We start from the raw sequence: 18212 nt of genomic DNA, 5'->3' as shown, positions 1-18212 counted from the left end.
TTAACAAATTATGAACAGGTATGAAGATATGAAACAAAATTTGTCAAATTTTGTGAGATATTTCTGAGACATTTTTTCGGGCCCTACCGAGCTCCGGCGCCTTTTGCGCTAGAAAGATTTGGAGACCCAATTACAACTCACCAAACCTTCCTTTATTTTCACTGAAAATCTTAAGTCGATATCTTAAGTCGTTTCGGAGGAGTTTCCTGGACAAGCCGACCCTCTGAAAATCAGAAAATCCTAAATATCTCGAGATAAGAAGTGACGTCATCAATCAAAAAATTTTCCAATAAGGTTCAGATCAATACTTACCAGATCTGAAAGTTTCGTGAAATTTGGACGAGTCGTTTCTGAGAACTTGCGTGCACAAAATCGGTTGGAATAATAAAAGGGAAAAAGAAACCGAACGAAAACAATAAGGTCTTCCGTTGGAGACGGAAGACCTTAATAATAGGGAAAAAGAAACCGAGCGAAAACAATAAGGTCTTCCGTTGGAAACGGAAGACCTTAAAAACAGAGTAAAAACAATATGTTCCCCAACTTCGTTTGGGGAACATAATTATTGCATATTTTGTAATGAAACAAGCTACATTGTAACCACCAAACTGAATTGTTCTAATGGAGCTGTGGCTACATCGTTTGTTCTAGAACCACGGCGTAAGGAGGTGACCCTAACGCCGTAGGCTAGAATCCCACTGCACAACCTAGAGAAGAGAAGCAGAGGAGACTGTACAAACGCGTGTTCCATGTTAGAATAAGTTCTGACACGAATTTGATCAGCAGTTAGTGACTAGTAAAGGTCGAATATGTGTGAAAATATTCTCAAATGAGATTTCATTGTATGTAAGTCCAAACAAACTAATTTTGATCAATCTCATAATTATTGTTATCAAATATGAAACATGTACATTTATCCTCATATTCACAAGAATATGAAGTAAATAGAAGTTAAACTCTCTTTTGATCCTCCTATATTTCCATTTCAATTTTTTTCCTTTGTGATAACTCTTTGAAAGTGAAAAAAAACATTATGGGCTTCTAATACAGGCTTGAAATAAATCTTTTTTCTTATTTACGTCACATCTTGCTATTCAGGTTTAATATGACTTATTTATCCATAAATTTAAAAAAGGATGCTTGCATCATAACACTGCATATTTTTAAACAACAATAAGAAAATTGGTTCATAAACCTCACATGGAAATATTTTTTGAAACAATTGTTACATAGGGCATATGAAAAATAAACTCTTTCCATCTATTTGTAAGAAATGTAACTGTGATCTTTCTCAAAGTTTAATATAAAAAAGAAATGGAAACAAGTGCACTGTCCATCTTAGATCTTTTGGTCCCACTTTTTGGCTGGCACGTTGCACTGGTTGCTCAAGAACTGTGCTTACAATCTTTTACCAAATTAGAAAAGGTTTTAAAACAATTTGTACACACAAACCCTGAACATTAATAAATTTGAACTATAATTTGTATTCATCTGCTTCTCTGCTTCTTCCTCTCTGTATTTTTCTCAGATGTCATTTTCCTCCCAATAATAATCCCCCTTCCCCTTATAAAATTGATCCTCTCACTTTACATGTAAAAGAGGCCCCCAATTGGAAAGAGAATAACAAATGTAAATTCAAGTGGACAAATCTCACTGCAAAGTACCAAACACATAAATTGTTCGTATTGCCAATTTCCAAATCAGGTAGCCATTCAATTTCTAATCCAAGATCCAAAGGTCAGGGACCTCAAGTTTATGGGACAGACTTGTCAATTATCATACTCTAATAAGACCAGTTGATATATACCAGATAAGATAAATTAAGTATAAAATTTAACAATTTTTTTTGCCTGGAATGTGTTCCTTTCTACTCATTGCTGCATCACAAATCAAATTTGGAGCACTACTAAAGAGCATCATTAGTCCTATATCACCATCATGTTTAAAAATAAACTAAGTTTCAAGCCTCAGATTGAAAACAATTTTAAGATACAAAAAATGACTTAGCCATGAGATGAGTAACTGTCATCAAACATTATTCAATCAGTATCTTTTTTTTGGGGGGGGGGGTTGACATTATTTCTGGACTTTTAATTAATGTTGTGGACTTCAGTGATCATGAATATCAATTTCAAAAGCCTATAGATGTCCTTGGGCTGCAATGATTGTTGAAGGAAAATATTGAACACCTGAGATTTGTAATGAACACAAGATGTACTAATTTAAAATCCCTATTTGATCCCACCTAATTTGTAATATGAACACAAGCTAGTGTACCAAGATCCCTATTTGATCCTGTCACCAAGTCTTTCATATGATGTACCTGTCTGCAAATGTAAACAGGTTATTCAAGTTCTTAATCATCATATTTGAGAGTGAATACATCTATTTTTGAACTTTTCTAAAGAGCATTCCATCATACTTATCAAACTTTTTCCTACCTAATGAACTCAAATAAACATTCTTTACCAGAATTTTTAAATCTTGCCATCCATTCCTACATCCATGGCAACATAATTATACACTGATTGGTTGAAACATAAGAAATTGGATTAAATAATTTAACAAAAAATATATATCACCATTCTAAGAATATTAAATGCATATGAAAATTGTCATAAATAATGAATTTCTTTCCTTCAAATTCATCTTTAAAAATTTCATGTCAGTGTTTCTGAAAAGTTCTCCTAAATATTTGATCATGTACATGAATATATTATGACCAAGGTCTCTACTGGGTTTAATATATTATGTGAATCTTCCCATGGATGGGAGCAATTTCATAAATTAGCAAATACTTAAAGAGAAATTGTAACTGCATGCTGAGATATAAATTAAAAATTTCAATAGCCTTTATAAACCACACCCTATAACTTTAAAATTTTAACAGTATATATTCACAGGTGCATTACTTTTCAAAATTTTACCATCAAAAAGAAAACCAGAAGTCTCTGTCGAGACTGAAGCTCTACTGGTTTGTACTTATAGCAAAGGAAGAGAAAAGTACTTAAGCAGTTGGGAAATGAAATTTACATCAGCAATAGTGTACCGGTAGTCTACTTGCATGCCACATTATATTATAATCAGACTAAAACTTTATTTAGAGTAGCATTTTGAGAGTATTTAACAGAAATGTATATTTTAAGTAACAACGGCAATAATGTTCATGGAAGTGAAAAAATGATATAAAGAATTGTGTATCTTAGTGTAGTCTATTTGTGAGGAAAATTGAAATCAGACCAAAACTGTGGAAGGCGTAGCAATTTGAAAAAAATTCACAGAAATTTCGGTTTTTAGTAACAACGGCAACTCCATTTATCAAAATCAAAAACTGACACACAGAATAATGAACCTTAGTGTATTCTACTTGTGTCGAAAGAATTTCACAGAAAATTATATTTTTAGTAAGAAAGGCAACACCGTTCATGGAAATCAAAAACATATAGACAAAATTATGTACCTTAGTGTAGTCTACTTGTGTGCTAAGTTATAGTGACATCAGACCAAAACTGTAGGAGGAGTAGAATTTTAAAAGAATTTCAATGAAATTTCTATTTTTAGTAACCCCGGCAACTCCGCTCACCGAAATCAAAAACCAATACACAGAATTTTGTAGCATTTTGAAAAATTGTTTACAGACAGACAAATGGACGGACACCGGACGCATTACTATCGCATAAGCTATTCAGGTCTCTGACTTGATATTTGATTTTGTCCCAATTTTAACGCACTTTGACAAAAAAAAATTCAAAGCGCGTAATTTTTTTTTCAGAGTGCGTTGCCACAATGCAGATATCGATTGTAGCTAGCATTGCTTTTAAGGGTATTGATTTTGCAAAGGAGTCTGTTGCTTTTGTTTTAAGGTAGTTTGTTTTGTATATTAGTATGTTCATAAAACAAGTTTACTTGTTAATTTTGCATTAACATCTTTTTTACCCTTTCCGGCGCCAGACGTATACTCCTGACCTTTCAGTTAACGAAATTTACATTCGATGTAATTTTTAAGAAATTAACTCACCCAAAATTCGAAGAGTTATCACAGAGAAAATTATCAGACATGCAAAAATATATTTAAGATACATTTGATATGTTCTAGCGACCTCTACGAGTAGATTGGAGGGGCATTATATTATACTGATATATGAAATGCATATTCTAGAAATTTTATTAATCTTTATTACGTGACTTTGTTAGCAACCACTTAAAGTGTATTTTATGTGTTTTGTGCATTAAGTAAATCAATTTTGTTAATAATTTAACAGTTGGTGTATCTATCTATGAGATTTTTATTTAAGACAGTGCTGCATCCGTTTCATATTTACCCCACGCATAAAGGTATAGCAGAAAAAACATCTTGGCCTCGTATTTTTACTTTGTGACCACGGAGTTTGTTTTCAGTCATACTTTTTTGTTACAAATTTTGTATTTCATGATTGTATACGCGAATAAAAACATTTGGCGTCGATAAAATTAAGACTTCAGCTCAAATCATAACAATAATTTAGAATAGTTTACGAACAATCGTGACCAAAAATTCAGTACCAAAAACTTACAGAGAACAGAAGTTATCATCTGAAATTTATGCATGCAATATGTAAAATTTTAACATTGATCTTTGATATTTGCCTTCAAAATAAATATATAAAAAGTCTTTGCCAATTTTTACAAAACCTTAGAGAGATCTAGGGATATTACAAGGAAACATTTTTTATGAAAAATATACATTTTCCACGAAGATTTTTAGATCTGAGACAAAATTTCTTCTATTAGGAACAGGGAGTTACGATCTGAGTTTTTTTTTAAAGCTTAAGGCCAACTTAATATCTGGAAAACCTTATTAAAATATGCTAAAGCAATTCATTGGAAAAAACTTGCCCCATTAAATGTTTTTGAAATATTGTCCGAAAACGAATTCAAAGTACTACACACGCCGACAGAGAGCCAGACATTTAAACGGAGGAACTAACATACCCAAGTTAATATCCCCAACTTTAAGTGACAGAGGGGGGGGGGGGGGCTTCAAATTCCATAAAGATGCAATTTATAGCATACATACATGTACTCCCATCAGATCTGTAATTCTTGCAAAATTTGAAACAAGTAACAATTACATGAACTGTCCTTCCATTGCCAATCATAAACAGGAAAAACATAAACCGAATAAAGTGGGAAACAATACAAAACTGTTCTATTCATTTTTCATTTAATTTAGTAGTAATACATGTCTTGAAAAAAATGTTTATTTGTTCACTAAATCTGTTCACAGAAGCATGTTAGATTTAAAATCACAGTCTTTAACATAGACAAACTAATGATGTGTCGATGTTAGTTAACGTACGGTCAACTATATTATGAATTTATTACTAATCGTCATCTTTTTTACAATAAAGGAATGAAATGTTTGCTATTGAGTTATATTTATAAATGAAAGTGGGACAAAGTGAACATTGTATCTGAAAGTTACATAGTAATTTCATGAATGTATTCCTTTGCTAGTTTTACGTTCATAATTAATATTGAATTTTCAAAATATTCAGACAGTATGGGTGTTGTTCAGAGACCATATGGAACGAAACCTCACAATAATGTACAGGTAACTGCATTTAAATATTTAAATTTACTTTTGTTTTTGGGAATCATTCACTCTACTTCATATGCTTAGGTGTTTTCATGGTGCTTGAACTAGGCATTTATACGGATTCTTGAAATAAAATACAGATATATCTTGTTATACCGATAGTTTGTGGTCCAGGCTATTTTGGAGAATTCTGCAATATGATGTGTAAATATCCTGACTACGAAAAGGGTTGTCAGATGATCTGCCTCCCCACTGAGTCTAAAACTCACTACGATTTTCGAACGGGCTGCGTGAATTATAAAGGTACATTGTATATAAACCATTTCTTTCAATAAATCTTAATTTCAAACTTTGACAAAACACAAATAATAGTATTTTCAACGTTGGCATTTATATCTTGTAATTCCAGATTTCAAAAATAAGGATATATCAACAGAGAAACAAGAAGGTTATCATTTAATTATCTAATTTCGGTTGCAAGTCATTTGATTGTATAAAATTACCTGGGTTGCCTAAATGAAAAGGACTTAGGGGGACTCTTAAACTAATGCACATGTTTATTTTATGGACATTCTTTTCGTTTCAAGCAACCAGTACTTTTATCGCCTTCGACATGCAAAACACTAATACATGTACATTGCCAAACGAATTTACGCGTGTTAATTCTTAAAACTCCAATTAACTATACTACATTGTATTAATTTGCTAAAATTCAAAACAGAATATAGCAATGAACATAACATTGCATTGCATTCAGCAGCATATATGCACAGATTCTTATATCATAATTATCTCAATAAAGCAAATATTTAGTTCCTCTTTCAGTTTAATTCTCAAGCAAAAACACTTTTCCAACGATTGAGATGTTAAAATTTTTGTTTGAATATCAACCGGCAATGGAACTTTTTCTGTTATCGGAAGTGTCTGCTTTGACTCTGTTTGGATTTTGTTAACTGTATTATTTATAAAAAGACAATCGATCATGATGCCTACAGCCAGGACTTTGCTTTCAGCAAAGCCCAGCTAAAATAATTTACATTCATTGTAATTCTTAACTTAGTGGTCAGTTTGGGGTGCAATTAGCTAATAACTGACTATAGTATATTAGAAGGCAGGAGATTCAAAACCTATTTTGTTGTGATTGTGAATGCTGAAAGCATGTCTTCTTCCGAGGGAGAAAGCTTGTTTTAAAAAAATTGCAATACATGTCGCTGACGGCAATATGTACAGAACAACTATATGTAAAGCCACAAGGTCTCTTATGAGACCAATGGAGAAAGAAATTTCTAACTGGCACAGACTATGTCAAAGATGCAGCAAAATCTAGCTGGCCGACTGTAACAGTAAGGAGGACGTCTTAAAAGTCAGTAAGATATAAAATTAAAAGTTGTGGTAGATTCATCATTCTTCAAAATGCCCAAGTTGTTGGCATATTGCTAACACAGATGCATTCATACTGAGCGTATTTTGAAGGTACGAAAGATTTCTGCAAGACAAACAAGTCATTTACAGAAAACTAAAAGAAGGTACAAACAACTGAGGGACTGCTCAAAATTCAAAGACACTTCCCAAAATTGTTATTAGTTATGAAACTTGGGTTCATTTTTTTAAAAGAAGTAAAGTCTGTAAAATGTTCACTGTTGCCAAAAGAAAAATAGGCACAAAAACCTTTCTTTGATATTGCATATTCTTCTCATTTGATGGTATAGGCGTGCAAATTCCGCTGAAAAAGAGCCACCAGAGATTAAGATTTGGGATTATTGAGATGTTATATAAAAATAGTTGAATATATATCATAAACTGCTGATACGCTGTGTCAGGATTATGATTCGTTAGTCTAAGTAACGAAAGTATTCTATTGCATACATCTTAGCTTGTGAAGACATTTTTTAAGTCGGAGGAGGTTATCATCTATACACAACATACCTTCGAGATTTAGCCTAATGCGACTTTTCCGAAATATAAAAAAATCTTATAGTCCAGTTAAACTGCCATAAACCTCTAACAAATTGCAGTATATTTTTTTTTATTTTTGAATAGTAAATTGTATCGTAATAAACATATAAAAATTCTAGAAAAGTATATGAAATCGATAGATGTCTTTTTTTTAAAAGAAATAAATATTTACTAGTTTTAAAAAATGTGTTGTAGAAATGTGCTACATGTACATGTACCATATGCATCAAGGGATGTAATCTTAAACACTGTAAACAAACTTCTTTTCATTTTAAACAAGCAAAATAAAATTAATAATTCATTCTGTGTACATTCTAGACCTTATATTTCCCCTATTCACTACAGAAATAACATTATCCTGTATTCTACTACGATTATTGAAAAGATCAAAGTAAACCGGCGGACATTATTCTCCAATAAATCACGAACGTCATCAAAAAATTATCAGATCAGAAACATCTATCAAATCTGAACAATTCAAATGCATGTTTGTCCGTAGAAGGAAATATTTCTTTAGATCGCATCGATATGTCGTCTTTTGCAGTATAAACACTGTAAATTGCATCAAGTTGCTGATGAATGTCAGTTTTTATAGGTAAGCGGGGCTATTCCATGGATTAAATTTAAAAAAACTAGACTTGACTTGAAGAAAACCTAAGTCAACTTTCTTAAGATACAAAACTGGTCTGTATATTTCCACTTCGTATCTTATTTTCAACATATTGTTCAGTCTAAAATAAGCTCCATTAGTCGACTGAATGTGAAATATTTTTGGCACCTGCAATAATAAATGTTTTTTTTTTTTTCGACAAACTCTGTGTTATGTTATCTGTTAGGCAAAAAAATAGAGCAGAGTAGACTCATAGCTAAAAAGGTGTATACATATATTATATTTAAAGAGGGTGGAATAAATGGTCGTTGCTAATACTTCCAAGAGAAGGACGAGGATATGAAGAATTTAAAATTGAAGTTCGTTAAGGGCGTTGGAATTTACTTATTTCTGGAAATCATATACTCGATTAAAACAAGAGACAAATTCCATTATCATCGCATATATTATTATGTTTACTATCTTAAGAAGGAAATAATTATTGCACTTAAATTTTTGAACATTATATAAACTTTAAGCACTTTAAATAAATAAAGTGATAATAATTGCTGAAAAGGACGGAAGTGTTTTATAGCTATTTTCTACATCAAACATCACTGTAAGCGCTTGATTTCCACGAATTTTGCTGAATTCGTGAACATTAAAAAGTGTTTCAAAAATAAATTTGGTTACATTATTTATCGGTGAAAAAAATCTATCGTAAATTTATCATCATTTTGTTCTATTTTACTCAGCAAAACTATTTCTTTAACATACAGAAAATGAATTATTTTCAAAATAAATGATAAATAAAAAAACATGGATTTATCTCCTTTTTTACTTTAAAACCTTATCATTTTAACCATGAACACGAATCTTGTATAACGGGATTGAAGAAGAAGCTTGCAAGGTAGTATAAGACAACTCAGGATATAAAGATCGTTCAGTAGCTTACAATTACGAGTTATTAAGCATGCTTTTTTGAACAGAAATCTATATAATAATAATTCCCAGCAGAAAAAAATAGGGAGAATTAAACCAGATTGATATGATGCACATCATACAATGAAGAAACCAACCAACTTACCTAAAAAAACTTTACAAGTATGAAAGAGCAAAGGTCAAGTATTCATAGGATATTTTATTATACATTAGTAGTTAAACTCTTATTAAGAACAATCTTATTGTTGTCATCCTAATATGTAAATGTGTGCTATATTCAATTGAAAGATGCTGGAAATTTTCTACATGGAGGTTACGAGAACCTTTCCCGTCATCAGGCTTAAAATTAAAAAATGGGATATCACAACTAGAAATTTCTAGACTGACATATAAATATATTCATCCCGCTTGTCTGCCAGTTTATTTTTTTCTTTAATACCCACTTTTCTAATAAGAACTGTATTTCTTATCTCTACCTCTGAGTTCTTAATTCTTCTATCAAAATTTCCTTTTGGACATAGGACTGATGATCTTTAGCTCCTTCCTGGCTCCTAAAATGCATCAAGTGACAGACTTTGATGTTATCCAAACATTAGAAATGCTGAGAATACCCTATGGCATCATTCTTAGCTGAATTGTAGATATGTTTTAAAAATGAAACATAAGATTTCCAATCTGAATTTTGATTTTCTTCGAATGCACTTAATATTTTGATAACAGTTTTGTTAAATAATTCAACTGCTTCACCGCTTTTTGGATGAAAAGTCGCTGTTCTTGACTTTTTGATGTTGGCTATTTTTCAGAAATCTTTCATTATTTTGCTTTTAAAATTTCATCCTTGGTCACTATGGAATTGATCTGGAAAACTGTCATAAATTATTAAATTTTCAAAATAAACTTTAGCTGTTGTAAAAGCTAATTGTTTTTTTTTTCAATGGAACAACACAGGCATATCTGGTGAAGTGAACTGTTAAAATGAGAATGATTTCAACACCAAACCCCAGCCTCTTATATTTCCACTGGACAGTAAATCAATACAAAGAATTTATTAATGTTTAATAGAAGTAATTTTTTCTCATTCATATTTTTTAACTTCTGTCAAAACATGCATCATACAAACATTACAAAGCTACGAAAAAAGCAAATATTTATACGTAAGACAAAAGACTTCCATTGAAAAAAATTGAAAAAAAGAAATTAATATTTATTACTTTTGATTAGTAGTGATATGATGGAAATCGATTTCGGATCTGATAGGTGTATTCCTTCTGATCCATCTTTCACGGTTTTCTATACTGCCTAATTAATGTCTCTCTCTCTAAAAAGGGCCAATAAAAGCTCTGCTTCCGTAAATGCTTCCCATAGCTTAAAAAGCTGATTTTGAGTTTTATTTTTAAGTTATGTACTTCAGTACGCCAAATTCATACAGAAAATCCTCTAGGATATATATAAACATATTTGTTACGATGTCAAATGACCTTGTTGATCACGTGACGGTCATTTCTTCTTTTTGAAATGTTTCACATAAATCGCTTCAGCGCTAGTTATAAACACAATTATTATTCACTCTTTGTCACATTTATAAATAAACTAGTTTCATCCTTGTGAAACCGAAATGTGCTTGGGAAAACTTAAACTATAATTTCTTTGGAACAACATATTTCATATTAACTTCAACTTACCGACAAATCTGAGAGTATTTTCCGCTGAATACCGTAATCCTGTTTTAAAACAACGCCATCATACATTTTTCCCAAGCAGGATTCAGTTAGAGGAGAAACTCCTCTAACATATTTCCACAAAAGATACAGTACAGGCCACGAGTTTTCCGCAACGCTCGGTGGAAAAAACACCGTGCGAAACGCTCTGCGTTACACCGTGTACACGGTGTAGCACGGTGTGTGTGGATTTGAAATATACTGGTAGGCACACCGTGCCGCACCGTGTCTAGAAAAATCTCAGCTACTGCCCTCCGTGTCCCACCGTGTCCAGTAAAATTCGCTCCGTGTTGCACCGAGTGTCTAGAAAATTCTCCTCCAAGCTGCACCGTGTAAAAAGTATTACAGACAAAATCGTTTGTTTCTGATAAAAATTTGATAATAAATTTTAATAACAATTTATAACTGGGTTTATGAATATATAATAAACGTTTTTTACACGGCCTGGCCCACTTTGATTTTTACCAGTTATTGGACTTCGAATGGCACGCATGATATTGAGATTACATGTAGATATCTTTAAAAAAAGTTAATGATCATTTTTATTTGAATTAACTGTGTGTCTAGAAATTTATATTTTAGTAAAATTATTTATCCACGTTACAAAATCAAAATTATTAATTTTATTTTCAATGAATAATTTAATCGCAAGGTTCATGTAACAAAGGAAGACGAAATATCGTCGAACTGCAATCGTGCCACATTCACTGTATAGTACAGTATAAAATTAAATCAGAGCTGTATATTTATGTTCATGATTTTAACATGTACAGTACAAGTGTGCGATCCAAGCATTATTATGTATATTCCTTATTAAAATACTTTAATTTTGTTCATCTTGAATTTTTCTGAATGTGGATGCGAAAATCGTCAGCAGAAACACTAAATTAATGCAATAATTTCAAAGCTAATTTCCCGTAACAGTAAACATTATTTTCATAGAGTAATTACTGTATTTACTACGTTATGTTTTTAAAATCCTTTCAGTGTAAGTAATTAATTTATTGTAAAGTGTATAAAAAACAATACCAGAGAGAGAGAGAGAGAGAGACTCATACAACCCCCTTTTAACATAGTCTGTAATTTATTTTTTTTAATTCTTCGTTTTATTTAAGTTACGGAGGTCACAATTAAGTTAATCATTTTATAATTTTATTTAATTGCCACAGCTTTTGTTCATATTCAACCCATTTAATTCAATCAATTTGTTTTCTGTATATGCAGTACGCACAAAATTCCCGTGCAACACCTGCCAATCAAAATCCAATGACGCTAGATGACCTTGAAAGTCTGTTTACGCGGAAAGAATTTCTCTTGTGATTTGAAACATTCTGATGGTCAGTTCCGAGTTCACACCTGTTCAAAAAATATATTGGGTCTCTGCCGGTGGGCCAAGGGCGCCGTATGTTTATCACACCTTTCAAATTCTTTAGCTCTTACCACAGCAAGTGTATACATGTAACACAATCAACTGATATCATGCAAAATTCATCTTCCAGGTTTCACTACAACAACAATTATAAACTTGCATGTATTTGTTAATTTATTTATCCGTTTTCAGACACAAATAAAAATGTAATCCGTAGATTAAGATTTTAAAAAAAATAACATAAATTTGCAGACTTCTGAAGTTTTAAGCAGTTGATTCGTATCGCATTCTAGAAGGGGGGCATTTTTAAAAATCGCTAAATATGTTTCCTCAAACCGTTTTTTTTTTCTTTTCACACGATATATTTCAGAATGAAGTAATATTCATACTGAAGTTAGTACATTTCATTTGCCGAAAATTCAGCTGTGATTTTTGTATTCAGCGTGTTTACTAAGTTTATTACTATTTTAATTAATGAAATTTATCAGATTATCATCTCTGCCAGTTCAGTAGATTTTCGAGTTTGGCAGATGTGATATTTATCTCCATATTTTACATAATTACAGCTGGATTTTCAGTGTTAGTCTTACTGCAATAATCCTTATCTTAACCTGTCCAATGATTCGCCGAGTATCGATATCAAAGAGCAGAATTAATGTGCGAGTCTGATACATATATCTTTTTTAAATTTATTCTAGACACAGTACATGTACACATGTATATACATATTTCAATTCTTACAAAATAATTAATCCACATGTAGTATATAATCACGCATCTGATATGTAATACTTAGGGAAACACAATCTCGCAAAACGATTTAAAATCAAAATCAAAAGTAGAGTCAATCAAGTAATTCATTCATGAATGTGTGTTTCCTCTTAGTGTAATATAATAATAGTCTATTGAACTTTTTATGACTATTATAATTAGGATTTAACTTGAAACGTGATTGTATCTTTTTTTTTTTTGCTGGACACGAGTACGTTATTATAAAGTTTTAAGGCATCTTATAAAGTTTAATTATCTGTATGCGATAAATTACCAATTATATTAATTTATGGAAAAGTACAACAAATATTTCAAAAGACAGTTGATTTAATTGTAATAAATAAGGGCAATGAGAATGTTTAAAACATTTATCATTAGAACTGTGACACACCGTGTTACACGGTGCACAGAAACGCTGACTTCAAAGACACCGACAAGGTTCGAGCTCCACGCTAAAGCGTGGACTTGCGGTCCACGGTGCCCCGTGTTTTTTGCGGAAAACTCGTGGCCTGTACTGTATTAAATAAATCCTCATTAATAACCTGCACCAGGCTCTTTTATACACAAATTATGAATTCTGCCTCTGTCCACAGGTATTAAGAAGGGTAAATGTCAAACGTAAATTTTCGTACGTTGTTTGAACACGCTGACTCTTAAATAGTAATAAAGCAAAGTTATCTGAATTATTCGGATAAATTAGACTTTTGAAAAAATGATAAAAACATATTTCTTTTAAACTAGCATTCTGCAACTTTATATGGAGACTGAAATAGGGTGTAAAGTTTATGACACTCTCCCATTCATTACAGCTCAAATATGCAGTGACTGGTCGCCATTTTCAATTATGACGTCATACATTTGTAGTTCAGAGAAGTACACTACAATATTCTCTGGGAAGCCTTATCGTACCTGCGTCGATAGCAAAAAGTCTTCTCTAATACTTGATGTCCTTCTTCTTTGCGAATTGTTACGAAAACTACGTCTTTGAAATTATTTGGCAAACAAAGTTAAACAATTTTTCTTCATCTAAGACGAAATTTCTCTATCTAAGACGGACTCATACATGATCAGCAGCTTCTGTTTCTCACATTTTTTTTAGTTCTGCTTAGCCTTTTTCTTGATCGGGCCTATGATGTTCTCCTTGACTCTGGCTAGTGTAGAACACAATACATGGTAGAAAAAGAAATTACGCGGGTATGTTAAGGTTACAACCAAATATTCTTCATGCCTATGACATCATAGTAAGCCATATGACGTGAAGGTTAGAGATATTAATTTCTTAAAATCGATATCTAAGACTGATTTGAAGTCGTGAAAATGAATTAAAATATGCAGAGACACAATATAAACCGAATTTTGTCGTTTCTGGGTCTCTGTAGTTATCACAGGGGTTAAATACCAAACCCGTGACGTCATAATTATTGATCATGCAGTAGCAGGGTGGAAGTGAAACTTAACGATGATTCATGTAAACAAACACATGAAGTTTAAAAGCATTTAGAATGAATGTCATGTGTGATTCATGTGGGAATAAAGCGTATGAATAAGGTATGCTCATATATTTCTACAATTTCTTCGGAAAATTAAAACAGGCAGGGTGTTTACTTGTCGATCAGCCTTTCCTCTGTCGTTCTTAACAAAAAAGATGCAAAAGTTCAACACTACGCCGCATAATTTGAAGTTTAATTTTTTTTTCCATCGAAAGTTCTAATTCTATTGTTTTTGGAAAGTGCTGCTAGAATCGTATGATGTACGGAATTGATGCATTTTTTTCAATGTTATGAACAAAATGTAAAAATTTTGGGAAGGTTTCGTCCGGAAGTGTTGAATAATTATTTCTGTGATAGGACAGTAGAATTCTAGTAGCACTTTTCATGGTACAGGGATGTTTTTACATAACTCTTATAACAAATTGAAATTAATTATCTACAGGGTAGTGTTGAACTTTTCAATTTTTCGTTAAGGCATATTTTCTAATTGTAGACGTCACGTGGTGACGTCCAGGTGAAGTGCTTCCTGTAGTATAAGTCCCATTGAAGTCTATAGAATGCATAATGAAATCAAAAGTTTTATCCTTGACTTTTCCGATTTATTGGTATTACATAATTATAAAAAAAAGTGTTAAATCGCTGAATTCTGATCCATGTCCTGCCGTAATAGTATCGGACTCTTACATGTAAGGTAATAAGCAGGGTTTTTCAGACATTAATACCTTTACAATTTGATGTAATTTGAAAACACGAAGATAAAAGCTTGAAAGCGTATCCACCAATCAAAAATATACTTGAAATATCCTCATAATTGATTTTGCTTACGAGAGATATAGTGGATGATCATGAAATACTAAGACATGAGTTAATACTATTTGATGAAGCATATGGAGATAACGAACATTATTTATTATCAAAGTCATTAAAACAATGCAAAATAGGAGCAGAGCAATCATGATTTGATTACAACGTTTGACAGAATATTTTGTATATTGAATATTTCAATGATCAGACTAGATCGATATCAGTGAAAGTCAACATTTATATTTAAATAGGGTCAGGACAGAGTATTTCGACTGAATTCACTTCCTAAGAGTCCGTTTCTTTCAACAATTTTTGCATATAATGAGTTTTTTTTTTGTATTTGTAGCTTCAGATGCCCAACAAACGATCTAAATGTCTTTAAGGACATGTGTTGCCAATCTTTGCCCCTCCTTCAATATTCACATCAATAAGTATGAATTTCCTCTTCAGTTTGTCGTGAATTTTCAAGGGACAAGAATCAAGGAAGGAAATGTTTCCATTCAATTGTTAGTTTAACTAACAAATCAAGAGAGACGAAGATACATGACATGGATTTATATTTCAAGTTTTCATTTGTGGTAGTTTTCCAGGTTGCTTCCAAAAAAGGACCTTGTGATAACAGGTACACGGGAAAATAGGAATGTTTAAACTATTTATTCATAAAGATTTTCAATAGTATTATCCCCCTGATAATTAAATCATAATTCTTGTTAATTTCAGAATTCATGGCTGTTGTTCAGAGACCATATGGAACGAAACATTACAAAAATGTACAGGTAAGAAGGGTTTGGTAGGGGAATTAACTGTTTTATTCTGAGGATATTGTTGAAGTGTCAAATGGAATTTTAGATTTTAAAAAAAATACATTATTTGCAAGAATGGGTAATAATTTTCAGTAATAGCTATTTTCATAGAAATTGATTTTTGGTGTAAACTTTATCTTGATGTCAATCAGAAGGATTGAAATATTTCAAGGCCGGTTGATTTTAGTTATATTTTTCTCTGGTGTATTGTATATACCATGAAGGTTTATGACTGTTTATACATGCATCTGCATATGCTATTTATTTAAGATTTTACCAATCATTTAACAATGCCTTCTTACAACCACTCTGTAAGTCTACTATGTTCTAAGTTACATTTGTTTGTGGTAAGCATCATTAGTAAATGTTTTATTTATTTTTGCTTAATGAAATGATTACTGATGTAGTAGGATCAGTGTATGTACTAAGGTTCACAAAGGAGGAAAATATTTATAAAGGTGGCGATGTTGCTGCGAAAACTAATCTTTTGCTGAAAGGAGGGGGAGGGGCAGTAAATATTACAAGCATATGTATTCTGTAACAGATTTGATATATGTAGATAAAAATAGTGAAGAAATCATCGATAGATTTATTTTATTTTCAGTTGAATTACATTAGTAAAACATACACGTACACTTAATTATGCACCAGAAACTTTGTAATCTTTCAGGTTGCGGACCAGGCTTTATTGGGGAATTCTGCAATGTGACATGTGAATATCCTGACTACGGAATGGGTTGTCAGATGATGTGCCACCCTAATCAGAGTAAATCTGATTATGATTTCAGAACAGGATGTTCTACATATGACGGTATTGAAATAATCCTTCTATAAACGTCCATGAAATTATTTCTTTGATTTTTTAAGGACCAATTTAGACTCTTTGCTTTAAACATTGTTTACCACAGATCCAACAATTGGACAAACGACTAAAGCAAATTTGGTTAGAAAGGAAACAACTCCTCTCGGCGTTATTTTTAATCCCAAAAATATGAACTTTTCCGCAAACAATACGACGCCACTGCAGAGGTCATTTCCTGGACTGAAAATATCTATCTATGTTTTACTTGCTGTATTTCTTGTCACGCTTTTTTTCTACTTCATAATTCGAAAATGCGTCAATACAAATGAACAAGAGGAGGAACACTTCAGAGAGGAAAATAACCATTATGAAGATGTTCAAGACATTAAAATAAATTCTAGTATGTAAATTTTACGTCACTCCATTTTTATTTATGAAATGTTATATTTGATGTGCCTGTTCTTCCTTCATTGTTATTTGTAATAACGGTTTGAAATGCGACTTATATCTACTTAAAACTATTAAAACCACGTTCCTAGATGATAAAAATACTTTACATACAAGTATAAGATTTTACTCAAATTTTGATGTTATTTTGCCTATACATAGCATTTATCAACAAAACATACACACCCTTAACGTTGGAAGGAAATTAAAATGGGCAGCTTAATTGAAAGGAAAAAAATCAAACCTGAAAAAAATGATAAGCAAAAAAAGAAAAAAAAGAAAATGTGTCCATTGGCGTAACCCTAAATGCCTATCTTGTGAGTGGGGAGGCTAAAATTGAACTTTTTTCAGTCCCAAATTTTCTTCCACCGCTACAAACATATTACCCTTCTTTGATTACACTTCAACGTGTCTGTTGAAAGTGGGGCTAGGAGTGGGCTTTACCTACGCACAATGTCCAAGCCTCTCCCAGTCCTGACGCCTAAGTCATATCATGAAGGAAAAAATGTATATTACATATTGTTATTAGCGTCGACAAAATATTTTCACTTATTTTTCTAAATGTAGGGAATATATATCCTAATTTGGTATTTGCGACCGTTTATTTAACGGTCGCAAACTGAGTTTACCGGCGATGCGTAAGGGGAGTCGGTCAAAAGGGTGTTTGCGACAGTCACCCTTAAATAATTATTAACGGTCGGAAGTACTAAATTAGAAGATACTTTTTCCTATTCTAATGCAATATATGCATTTTGTTTGATCTTTACTTCTTTGAAACTTTGTTGAGTTTTGTTACATAAAATACGTCAGAGAGCATGGAATTTTTGCGTCACTCTATTATGACGTCACAATTAAAAACTTTAACTCTCGTTTTATTGCTTCAAAAATTAGTGCATTATCCAATCAAAATGTGTTTTACAAACAATTGTATAAGAATTTGGTATAT

General features: G+C 31.9%; 1 protein-coding gene across 1 annotated transcript; it reads left to right on the top strand.

Annotated features, from left to right (window-relative positions):
• The first annotated feature begins 15599 nt into the window (after window positions 1-15599).
• Window positions 15600-17227, top strand: LOC134273504 (uncharacterized). Its single transcript, XM_062755700.1, has 4 exons — window positions 15600-15836; window positions 15935-15990; window positions 16688-16828; window positions 16926-17227. Exons 1-4 carry the CDS (start codon window positions 15763-15765, stop codon window positions 17225-17227), a joined length of 573 nt encoding a protein of 190 aa, XP_062611684.1. The 5' UTR covers window positions 15600-15762.
• The last annotated feature ends 985 nt before the right edge of the window (window positions 17228-18212 follow it).

This window comes from Saccostrea cucullata, unplaced genomic scaffold, assembly GCF_032062105.1.
Source record: "Saccostrea cucullata isolate Sc308-1 unplaced genomic scaffold, CSIRO_AGI_Scuc_v1 ctg1311, whole genome shotgun sequence".
Lineage (NCBI taxonomy): Eukaryota > Metazoa > Mollusca > Bivalvia > Ostreida > Ostreidae > Saccostrea > Saccostrea cuccullata.
This window is presented reverse-complemented; position numbering and strand designations above follow the sequence as displayed.